The sequence below is a fragment of the Pelophylax lessonae genome (assembly GCF_965119305.1).
Source record: "Pelophylax lessonae genome assembly, chromosome: 5".
NCBI classification, from domain to species: domain Eukaryota; kingdom Metazoa; phylum Chordata; class Amphibia; order Anura; family Ranidae; genus Pelophylax; species Pelophylax lessonae.
This window is the reverse complement of record NC_138772.1, coordinates 48,984,615-48,996,863: the sequence shown is the minus strand read 5'-3', so window position 1 is coordinate 48,996,863 and position 12,249 is coordinate 48,984,615. Positions and strand designations below refer to the sequence as shown.

At 43.0% G+C, this 12,249-nt stretch overlaps 1 protein-coding gene across 1 annotated transcript in view; it reads right to left on the bottom strand.

Annotated features, from left to right (window-relative positions):
- The window catches only part of LOC309556421 (uncharacterized protein), a 105,708-nt gene that overhangs the window by 81,023 nt on the left and 12,436 nt on the right, over positions 1-12,249 (bottom strand). Inside the window, exons 2-5 of the mRNA XM_082258887.1 lie at positions 10,927-10,997; positions 8,591-8,646; positions 8,322-8,490; positions 2,155-2,281 (exon numbers count right to left, since the gene is read on the bottom strand). Of these exons, the coding sequence (XP_082115013.1) occupies positions 2,155-2,281; positions 8,322-8,490; positions 8,591-8,646; positions 10,927-10,997 (423 nt within the window). The remainder of the gene's footprint in view (positions 1-2,154; positions 2,282-8,321; positions 8,491-8,590; positions 8,647-10,926; positions 10,998-12,249) is intronic.

Here is a 12,249-nt window from a genome sequence, read left to right as displayed (position 1 = left end):
ATTATGGCCACTAGATGAAGCTGAACATTATTGGAAATCACTGTATTAAACAAAATATGGTCAAAATAATTTAAGGACAAATGTTTGTCACAATTATCCAGCAAATCCCTTGGATTTCTAAGTGTCACGCATCACTATATTTACTATTTCAGCCAAGATTGCACATAGAGATAAAAAAATTCAAATTGCTACGCTTGTTGTGAAAATCAAAAATTCATAAAGGTGAACCATTAATTAAAAAATGGAAAATAAATAAAAATATAAATAATAGTCCGAAATTTGTGCAAAGTCCAAATCTACCACTGTGATAATAAAAATCTAATGTAATCCAATTCCATTCCAGTTTCATTCTTAAATAACAGTTTACCTTCATGAATTTTTGACTGTCACTATAAGCGATGTAATTTGAATTTGCATTTGTATACAATTTGTTTAGTTGTTTTTTGCTAGCTGCTATTTTCAGATCTACTAGCACGATTTCTGTAATGTTAGATAGAGACTATAGTTTTATTTTATTTTTTTATTTTGATTGATTTACAATTTAACATCTTTAAAGGACTGCTTGTCCTTAGCATTAGCAAGAGGAGCCCTGTGGAACCCTAGGTTCCTCCAAATGTTGCTAGGGGTTCCTTAAAGTAGAACTAGGCAAAACTTTTTTTTTTTTCATTTTGGATAGAGAAAGGAAGAATTATAACCCTTATCAGATTTTCTTTCTCCATCTGTGTTTCCATTGCAGAGATTTCCCTTAACTTCCTGTCCCATAGCCAAACAGGAAGTGAGAGGAAATCCCTGCAAATTAAGGGAATGTCTTGGGGACCCCCAGGTCACCAGAACTAGCGTCCCTATTGAACGATTTCCCTTCTGTTACTTTTGTGGGGACAACCTAAAATTTGGGATTTTCTTTTATTTTCACTTTCATGGATAATGGTAACCAGGACAAATAGAGAGGGTGGATCTCCTAAAAGGAGCACAGGCAGCAATAAAAACTGACAGGGGCTCTAATCCCCAGTGGTGTATTTAGGTTTTGTGCTGCCCTAGGCCTGACTAAACTTGGGCACCCCTAATTTAAATATGACCCACCCCTTCCGGTAAAGGCCCCACCCTTTCCTGTTTATGACCCGCCCTGTCATCTGTAAACCACAGACCACAACCACAGTCTATCAGTGCCCATCAGTGCAGCCTCATGAGTACCCATAAGTTCAGCTTCATCAGTGCCCATCAATTCTGCCTTATCAGTGCAGCTTATCAGTCCTGCCTCATCAGTGGCCATCGGTGCAGTCTATTGGTGCCCATCAGTGCAACGTATCAGTGCCCATCAGGGCAGCATATCAGTGCAGCCCCATCAGCTTTTTTGCTGCCCCCCTGCAAAGTGCTGCCCTAGGCCTGGGCCTTGTTGGCCTAGGCCAAGATACAGCACTGCTAATCCCTCTCCAATCTATCCAAAATTTTTAAAAAAAGTTTTGCATTTAGTTATATTTTAAGCTGTGGCTGATTGACCTCCCATTTCATGATCCCAACATGGTTTCAGAGCCAACACCACTTGCATGACACCAATGACCTTGGGAAGGATTGGGAGAAAGTGCTGTGGTTAGATGAGACCAAATTTAGGCTCTTTGGCATCAACTTGACGTGCCATGTTTGGAGGAAATAAAATTCTGACCCTAAGAAGACCATTTCTACAGTCAAGTTATGCTTTTGAGCTGTTTCTCTGCTAAAAATACAGGCAGACTTTGCTGCTTTGGGGGGCCAATGGATGGGGCCATGTAATGTAAAATCTTGGATGAGAACCTTCCTCCCTCAGACATAACACTGAAGATGGGTCGTAGATGGGATGACCATTGTCATCCTGGAAGTCCCACCACTTGCATGACACTAATGATCTTAGGCCATTTTCCCACTGACCAACAATAAATTGGTTTAAGCAGGGGGTCCCTGAAACATAAAAGTTTTTTCAATGGTTTCTCTAGTGAAACAAGTTTGAGAAAGGATGAGAAATTGTAAGCCAAGGTCTAGTGTTATAACAGGTGGAGAGAAGGCTCCTACAGTACAAATAAAATGCCAAATAAATACAAATATACTCAGTAGGCCCTCATTTTGTTTTCCCATACAGCTTTGCTGAGAACGTTAATGTAATTTTCAAATATTTGTCAGTACCTGTACAATAATGGATGTTTAATGGTCTTCAGGTGTAGGAGAGATTTCTGTTTCTCATCAAATTTAAATATTTCAATAAGGTTTTTGTGGTCAGGATGATTCACAACAAAAAGGTAGACCGTGCCATCTACAAGAAAGAGTCAGAGGTCAGATTTTGTGAAGACCAACTCCTGAGTGTTGACCAACCAATACATTGCACACAAAGTAACCTGCGCCCCCTATTGGACACCAGCTGCTAGCTCAAATACTGGAAGATTTGTAGAGATAATGTACACACGAGCAGCGCTAGTAGATAAATAGGAAACCGATAATAATGTTCATCAAAGTCCCAAAGGAATGGTGGTTAAGCAGATAAATTCAGGATTACAGACGCTTCACCCAGGTGCATGGCACAGCAGAGAAGTGACACAGACAATCCACCACACACTGACTCTTACCGACAGGTGAAGATTGGATCAGCAGTAAGTAGTTAAGGGACTACTAAACCCTGCTCTCCTGGAAAAAAGCCTGGGGACATCCGCAATTCGGTCAGCCAAAACAGCACCAATCCCTTGGTTACAGTACTCCACAAAAGAGGATAGGCAGGAACGATCCACCTTAAATCTCCAGATGAGCAACCAACCTCCAGCCCTCCATACGGCTCAGACTGTGGCCCCGGAGAGGAAGGGCCCCCTGAGGACAGAACACACAGAGCTCCTGTCACACAGTGTGTTCTGTCTTCAGGGGGCCCTTCCTCTCCGGCGCCACAGTCTGAGCCGTATGGAGGGCTGGAGGTTGGTTGCTCATCTGGAGATTTAAGGTGGATCGTTCCAACCAATACATACTGTGGTATAAATAATAAAAACATCCACAGGGCTACAAATCCTTTGGCTGGTCTGTAAGTCAATTCCCTCCTCACTCTACCTACTGAAAGTGTGCAATGTGTACCATTTGAGGTATTCCACCTCCCTGTAGGGGGCAGCACAGCACAGTTTTGTATAAATGCGCACTACTGCCATGTTGGAGAAAATGCTCTCTGCAGAGTAAGCATTTCAAAGGGAAATAGATATACATGAAATTGATGTGTATTAATATGATACATTGAACACCAGAGTGATAATGCAAGGAAAATTCAACCTTTGGCAGGTAGGCTGCCCAGTGTTGCTCCAAAGTGCCAAGTTTGGAGATTAGCCAATGGATTGTTATCCATCCAGACCTTAAACTGGTTCCTGTCAGGTATTTGGCAATGTGTTTGATGACTGCCCACACCAAGGCCAACAGCTCCAGTTTGAAGGAGCTTTTATAAAATAAACAGAGAAACTTTACAGGTAATAACTGTGGTCTGGAAAGTCAATGCAGCCCTTCAGGCTGGGACAACACCACCTTTTCCATACAAAGTCCCCAACAAGAGTTCTTCTATATTTCGGTACCTGTAAATCTTCCCATGCAGAAGTCTCATAAATCTTCTACTTAGTGTGGGCTCCCCTAAAATGGAATGGTCGTGGGAACTGTGGAAGGCGAGCCTTCCTGATCTTGACAGTGAAGACTAGGAGGACTGTCTTGAGCATACTACCAGGTTGCTGAAGCCATTACGAGATAAATTGATTGAGACAAAATTGTTGAACAGAGTTTACTCTACTCCCCAGAGACTGCACAGAATCTACCCTCAGAGACCACAGGATTGCCCCCGTTGTAGAGATGGTATAGGCACTTATATACATATGCTCTGGAGCTGTCTGAGGGTGGCTTGCTTTTGGGCGGAGGTGACTGAACTTATTAACTTTCACCTCCAGCTCACCCTCCCGGCCTCTCCCGAACTGGTGCTGTTGGGTATTCAAGATGATAAGTTAGGGCCTAGATATGCTAAAATTTTTGCTCTCCTATTTGTTTTTTTATGCTAAAAGAGAAATTATACTTAAAGCAGAGTTCCGGCCTCAGGAGTCAAATTTAGATAAAAATACCCCCGGGACAGTCAGGGCTAGTACATTCCACATTGGATAGCCTCTGAAATGTCCCGGGTCGCACTTACCTGTAAGAAGAAATACTTACCTTGAAAAGTTCTTCTCCAGCGCTGCCATAGTGACGTCGGAGTCCCACAATGCACTGCACCGCCCCCAATCGTCACTTTCAGAGCAAGCGCGGCATCCCTGCACAGCTTCTGGGCATGCCCAGAAGCTGTTTAGCAGAGAATGCCGCACCTGCACCAGAAGTGACGAGCGGGGCCGATGCAGGCGTATTGATTCCTGGGAGTGATGACGTTCAGCTCCCAGGCAAGCCGGAAGTGACGGCGCGGGCCACGGCCGCCGAGGGAGGAAGTGGAAGGAAGGTGAGTATATTTTATTCAATATCAAGGTAAGTGACCAAAAAAAAAAAAAATTGGGAGCATCCATTTCTTTTTTCAGGTGGCCCTTAGCAAGCGGATGGCCCAAAATAGTTTTTTTTTTCGATTTTGAGGCTGGAACTCCGCTTTAAGTGGAATGCCCATTCCCCTCCCTCCGTGGGGTCCTGGGAGAAATCTATCAATGCTGCCCTACCATTGTACAAGCTGACCTACATTGGAAGGAATTGTCTTAGGAAGTTTGACAGGCTGTGGCAGCCATGGACAGCTTAGGTGGGATAATTGCCCTTCTGTCTGCTTTGGTACTCTGCTGGCAAGGCTGTGATACCCTCCTCCAGACATGTGCAATTCGGTCCAAATACAAATTCAGGCTAATTTTTAGTTATTTGGAGATTTAGATGTTTTGAATCTCCAAATAAAATAGTAACAAATAGTACGAATTTTATTAAAATCCACCAAAACATGTTTTATTTATTCGTTTTCTAACCAACTTTTCAGAAGGATTATAATTCAGATCGATCAAAAAACTATCAACCGATTCGAATTCTGTGTGAAGACTAGCTGGTTGTAAAGCAGCGGGCCGAAAAGGCGGCCACCACGTCCTTCACAACGATGACTCGTCATCTGTCAGCGGGCTTCCCCACTGACAGATGAATGTAAAGAAGAGAATGTTGGCAATGCAAAATGTTTAAAAAAACGGCATGGGGTCCCCCCCAGTCCATACCAGGTCCTTTGGGTTTGATATTTTAGGGGAACTCCACGCCAACATTAAAGAAAAAAAAAAAACGGCGCCCTCCCCCCAAAATCCATAAAAGTCCCTTATACGAGCATGCAGCCCGGCAGGTCAGGAAAGGGGGGGGGACGAGTGAGCATCCCCCTCATAGTGGAGTCCACCCTAAATTTGTACTTACCTCCATCTTCTCGCTCCGGGTCACCTGAAAAACAAATGGATAATCGCAATTTTTTTTTTTTACTTACCTTGTAGAGAAAATATACTTACCTTACTTCCTTCTTCCTCCCCTCGGCGGCCACGGCGATTCGTCACTTCCTGGCTTTTGCAATGATTCCTGGGAGCTGATTGTCATCGCTCCCAGGAATCAATGCGCCTGCACCGGCCCCGACGTCAGTTCCGGTGCGCGCGCGTCATTCCCTTCTAAACAGTTTCTGGGCATGCCCAGAAGCTGTGGAGGGATGACGCGCGCGCCGGAAGTGACGGCGGGGCCGATGCAGTGCATCGTGGGACCGAAGAAGAAGGAAGAGGATGCAGAAGAGGATCGCGCTGGCTTCAAGCTGCCCACACCTGAGATGGCAGCGCTGGAGAATACTTTTTCAAGGTAAGTATTTCTTCTAAAAGGTAAGTGCAACCCGGGACAGTTCAGAGGCTAGCCATTGTGGAATGTACTAGCTCTGACTGTCCCGGGGGTATTTTTATTAAAAAAGTATAACCAGGGTGGAACTCCGCTTTAACCATACCAGGCCACATGCCCTCAACATGGGAGGGTGGGTGCTTTGGGGCAGGGGGGCTGCCCCCAAAGAACTGTCAAATGGAGGAGCCTGCAGTAGGCAGACAGCCTTCATGTCGGCAGGAATGTTTCTTTTTTCTTTTCCGGGTACATCGGGCGGCATGATTGATGACGGATTTGCATCGGTGGGACACTGTTTTTTATAATTTAATAAAGGAATTGTCAAAAGCTGTCTGTGTTTTATTACTTTTTTACACTTTTCTGGTGAATGGGTAGGGGTAATTATGCTCTTGTTAAAGGGGGCTTCCGGGATTCTGATAAGACCCCTGCCTGCAGACCCCCACAACCACCGGCCACGGTTGTGGCGGGGATAAGGCCCTTGTCCCCATCAACAAATAATTGATTTTAAACATAAGCGTGGACTAGAGTTATATTATCTTACACCTGGTGCCATTGCCTTCATCTTACAGATGCCTGGTATGTACCAGGACTGTACTCTGTACTGTGCATGCACTGCAATCAGTCTTCATATTTTTTTAAAAAATCACAAAGTTAAAGTAGGTGTAAATAAAGTAATAAAGTGTGAGAACAGGTGCGCTGCTGGGATGGCTACTATCCACACCTATAAATGAACTGCAGCCAACACAAGTACTCAAGAGCTTGCAAAGAGAAATATAAACGCAAAGGGTAGTGCACTAATCAGATGTGTGATAAAGCTAAAATAATAATATGATAAACCAAGAAGTGTAATAGATAAAAAACAATATGATAAACCTTCAATATATATATATATATATAAAGCAGGTGTAAATCAGAATGCTGAACAAATAAAACACAAATATATATATAGAAAAATTAAAAATCTTCCCAATTGCAGAGAATTTCTAAACATGCACACAATGTCAAAATATATGAATACATTTTTTTCCCCATTTTTATAAGTGATCACATTCCCTCTGTTCTCAGCTGCATAAGAGCTGGGGGAGGAAAAGCAACAGCACACTGAACACACTGAACTGAATGGTTGCACGGGGGGGGGGGGGGGGCTGTCAGGACAAGTCTGATCATTGGAGGAGAGCAGGCTGAGTTCCCAGCATAGCTAGAGAGCTGGCCATCGTGTGCTCTCCTGCTTAGTGTGGTCATTTTTTAACAGGAAAGCAGAGGGACTGGCAGGAACACCAGAGATTTTTACACAATTAAAGCAATACAAAGAGGACAGGATATTTCCTCAGACAATGCTACAGCAGGCACATATCAGGAATATGAAATGCTGGGGTAACAAACACTTTAAAGCGGAGTTCCGGCCTCAAAATCGACAAAATCGATTTTGTGCCATCCGCTTGCTGAGTGTCACCTGAAAAACAAATGGATAATGACGATTTTTTTTTTTTGTTTACTTACCTTGTTATTGAAGAAAACATACCCACCTTTCTTACTCTTCCTCCCCCTGCAGCCGCAGCCCGCGCTGTCACTTCCTCTTTGCAATGATTCCTGGGAGCTGAACGTCATTGCTCCCAGGAATCAATGCGACTGCACCAGCCCCGCTCCTCACTTCCGGTGCAGGCGCTTAATTCCCTGCTAAACAGCTTCTGGGCATGCCCAGAAGCTGTGCAGGGATGACGCGCCTGCACCGGAAGTGACGGTGGGCCGGTGCAGTGCATTGTGGGACCGAAGAGAACACGGAAGAGGACACAGAAGAGGATGCGCTGGCTTCAGCTGCCCACATCCGAGATGGCAGTGCGGGAGAAGAAATTTTCAAGGTAAGTATTTCTTCCAAAAGGTAAGTGCGACCCGGGACAGCTCACAGGCTATCCATTGTGGAATGTACTAGCCCTGACTGTCCCAGGGGTATTTTTATCTAAATTTCACCCCGAGGCTGGAACTCCGCTATAAGCAGTTTAAAGAGGTTGTAAACCCAGTTAAAAAAAAAAAAAAAAAACCTGTAAGACAAAGGCATAATGAGTTAGTGTGCTAGAACGAAGCCCCCACAGCAGCACCAGCTCACCGCTGACACGGCCGACATCTTCCCCGGTGTTTCTTCCGGGTTCATGGGCTCTGGCGCTGTGATTGGCCGGAGCCCCAAAGACGTCACTCCTGCACATGCGCGTGGGAGCCGCCAGTTACAGCATAGGCAAAGAAGAGACGTCACGACTCACGAGCGCAAACGGTGCATGTTTAGGAGATATTTACAGCACCTATAGGTAAGCCTTATTATAGGATTTCCTTTAGGTACAAACACACAAGGGGAGATTACCTTCTCTTTAATGAGTAAATTTGAGGGTTTTCACTTCAACAAAACTACTTTTCTTACAAATACCGAAACATCCAAATCACCAGACTGGGTGAAAGGAAGGAGTGGAGAATTGAATTTGGTTGTAGCTCCTTACCTGTCTCATCAATGAACGCACTGAGCCCATGAGGATTAAATGAAGATGCATCAAAGCCTTCACTGAGCTGTAGTGGTTGGGGGTGAAGGACGTCATCGTTCAGATCTACCAGCAATATTTCTGCGGGTCGGTCTGGTGCAAAGCTTTTCATCCCTGGGTATTTCAGGCCCTTCAAAGAGATATAACCTATTAGAACATACCTGGAAAACAACTACTAATTAGATTAGCTGGGGCAGTATTAATCCAGAAATAAGAAATATTGTACTTACAGAGCTGATGAATGCCAGTCCATTGGGAAGAAGATGAATATCTTCCGAGCCATACTCTGTGTACAAAAAAGTAGTAATCATAGTCAGGGCTTTTTTTTTCTCAGAGAATAGGTGCAGGAACTCCCCCCGTCTGAGTCCCCCCCCCCTTGTCTCTGCGCCCCACCCTCCTCTCACACCATCTCTTGGTTCCACCCCCTGCCCACCTCCCAGCACTGCCCCAAATATAATTTTGCGGTGCTAAATAGATTGTATGGAATTTTTTCTTAATAACCAGAAAAGTAGTAAAATAGATCCCCTGGAGCCAGCAACAATAGATTCCAGTAGACCCCACCCCAGCAACACAGCATTTTACAATCTTTTTTGGGGTTTAGTTCATGGAACATTAAGCCCCTGTTCACATTGGGCAGATTTGACATGTCAATTCTCATGCCAAATCAGAGCCTATTCCTGGCAGCGTCACTGTCCGAATTGGTGCAACCCTGGCTTTGTGGCGCCGCACTGATTCCCAAAAGTAGTTTCTGCACTACTTTTGGTGACTTCAGGGCGATTTCATTAGACATCTGTGCATGAACCCGTACAGATGTCTGTCAAATCACCCCCCAAGTCGCATTGACATTTGATTTTGGAATTGTGCCGCTGAAATGATTTCAAACCCCGTGCCGTTGCCGGCAATAGGCTCAGATTTGACATGCGATTCAACATGACAAAATTGCATGCTGTACGGGTAACCCCAAAACTCACGGGTTTCAGTAACATTTTGACTGTTGAAGCCAGATTGAAAATTATATTTATTTAGACAAACATATAGATAGGAAAACATGTTTGGAGAGCAAGTCAATCACATTACATTCTGTTGGCTTAATAATCATTGCTCTATCTGGCTAGGGTTTCTAATACAGTTTTATACATTCTAAAGTGGGTGGAACCTAGCTATCTAGTTTCATTAAAAGTCACATATGAGTCTTTGGTAACATCCTTTGATATGCGGATGGACATTTTAACATAGACGTGTCACTTCCAAAGCTTGTTGGCTAAACAGGTCTTCAAGGGTCGAGATAGCAATCTTAACAGCTGGAGCTGTAAATGGCTTTTGAATACAACAGCTGTTATACAATAGGACTTCTCACAATATATATACCTCCAATATATCTGCCTAATTATAAATCCATGTTTCATAATCATAAATAAATCATAAATAAATATTTGATAAATAAAATGGCTGTTCCCTTTTCTCCATCAATGCCAAATCAGCACAATGTCAACAGGGCTTCATGTTCCATAAACGATACCGCGAAACAGATTGCAAAATGCAGTGCGCTTGCCAGAATCGCATCGCATGGGTATTCACACCCATGCGATGCAATTAGGTGTGGCGAAAAAATGGTCCTACAACATTTTGGTGCAAATGTGATGCAATTTGAGCCATACAAAATATATGGTTCAAAACGCATTGCACCGACAACACATGTGATGTGCACAGGAATGCGGTGCATTTTTGGTGCAAATCCAATGCGGTGTTTAGCATGCACCAGTGTGACCCCAGACTATGTTCCATGAACAGAACATGTTCCACAGAACAGAACCCAGGCTTAAAAAAAGCAATGGAATCAAAAACGTCAAAAAATGGCAGTTAGCAGCGTTTTTTGGCATTTACCAGCGTTTATTGACGTTAGAGCATTTTTACAGCTGAAAAACACCACTAAAAACCCACTTGTTTTTTTTTTTTTTTTAAAGCCAGAAAACAGCCCTGCTAAAAACTGCTGATAACAGCCTGTGTGTGCATGGAGACATAGGATAACATGCTGGGGTGTTTATTGGCTGCAGAAAAAAACGTCTGACGCCAAAAACAGCCGCTGTAAAAACGTCCCGTGTGCATGATTGCATTTGTACAGGCTATGGCATGTTGTTATTTGTAATCTTTATGATGTTTTGTAACCCATTCTGTATACGCTCAGTTTATTGTATTCAGTTACCGATGTTGGGAAATAAGCGTCACATTGTTTTCCTTGTATTCTCAATAAAATTTATTGAAAGAAATTTACATCATTTTTTTTCACACAAATAGAGCTTTCTTTTGGTGATATTTGATCACCACTGTTTTTTTTTTTTTTTTTTTTAACTCTTCATTATATAAATTAAAAAAAAAAAAAAAAAGTTTGAAAAAACCCTGATCTTTTCTACTTTCTGTTTTATGTTCTATGTTTTTAAAAGTTTCTAATGGAAAAAAATCGAAATCTAAAATACCCCCCCCCCCCCCCAAAAAAAAAAGAAAAAAAAAAAAGAGGTTTGTGAAGAAATATGATATTTTGAAAGTTAATAAATCATGACATACATACCAATTCCTTTCACAAGCTGACAGTTTGGAAGATCAACAGGTTCGATCTCCTTGAAGAGGCCAGCTCTACGGCTGCAAAAAATGAAATAAAATCATAATCAATCAGCATAAGCTTCTTAGACATAAATGTATTGCATCACAAACATAAAAGTGTGCATAGTATGTGCAGGATATATGCATTGTTGGGCTCTGCAGTATATTGGGCTCTACTGTACAATGGGTTGAGGTGGCATGGCCAATGAATGTCACCATACACCACACCTACAATAGTTGTGGTTTAGAAAATCACGTCAATGTGTGCCTTTTAGCATGCATTGGGGTTGATTTAGGCAAATATACTGTGCACTTTGCAAAGTGCAATTGCAATTTTCAAGAGTAGTTCTTCCAGAGCTTAGTAAATGAGCAAAAGATCTGCTGACTTCCATCATCCAATCATGTGCAAGCCAAAATGCCATTTTTTTTTTCATTTTTTTTTTCCTTTCAGTGAATGGGTATTTTTTTGCACAGTGAAGCTCTACCTCATTTACTGTATTTTCTGGCGTATAAGACTACTTTTGAACCTCAAAAAAATCCCCCAAAAATAAGGGGTCGTCTTATACGCTGAGTATATTATCTCCAAGGTAACCTAAGTATAAGTATTACCAGTAGATGTAATCTCAAGGCACTGGCTGTGTGGAAATCCTGTACCGGTATACCGTATGTACCGTAGCTTCAGCTACATATAGTGTACCATGCTGAGCCAATCAGGGAGAGCGATGTATTCTATTATTGAATGCAAAGTCTGCTCGGATTGGCGGAGTAACATCAGCCCGCCTCTCTGACTCTGCCAATCCGAGCAGGCTTTGCATTCAATAATAGAATACATCGCTCACTGTGATTGGCTCAGCGCGGTATACTGTATGTAGCCGAAGCTACGGTACATATGGTATACCGGTACAGAATTCCCACACAGCCAGCGTCTTGAGATGACATCTACTCATAATACTTATACTAATAGGGTACCTTGGAGATATTATGAGAGATTACATGTATTACAGTACTTGGGGTACTTTGCAGATCTATGAGAAATCTGATGTTTTTCAATGGTGTGGCCTTGCTTTGGAAGGGGGGTAGTCTTATACGGCGAGTATAGCCCAAAACCTATGTTTTAACTTGAAAATTAGGGGGGTCGTTTTATACGCCCAGTCGTCTTCTACGCCGGAAAATACGGTACTAATGCCTCGTTTCCACTGAGTGGTACGGTTTGGTTCGGTACAGTTCAGTACGGTTCGGAACAGTACACCTTGATCAGGCTTACATTTCCACCGCCAACAGTACCCTTACA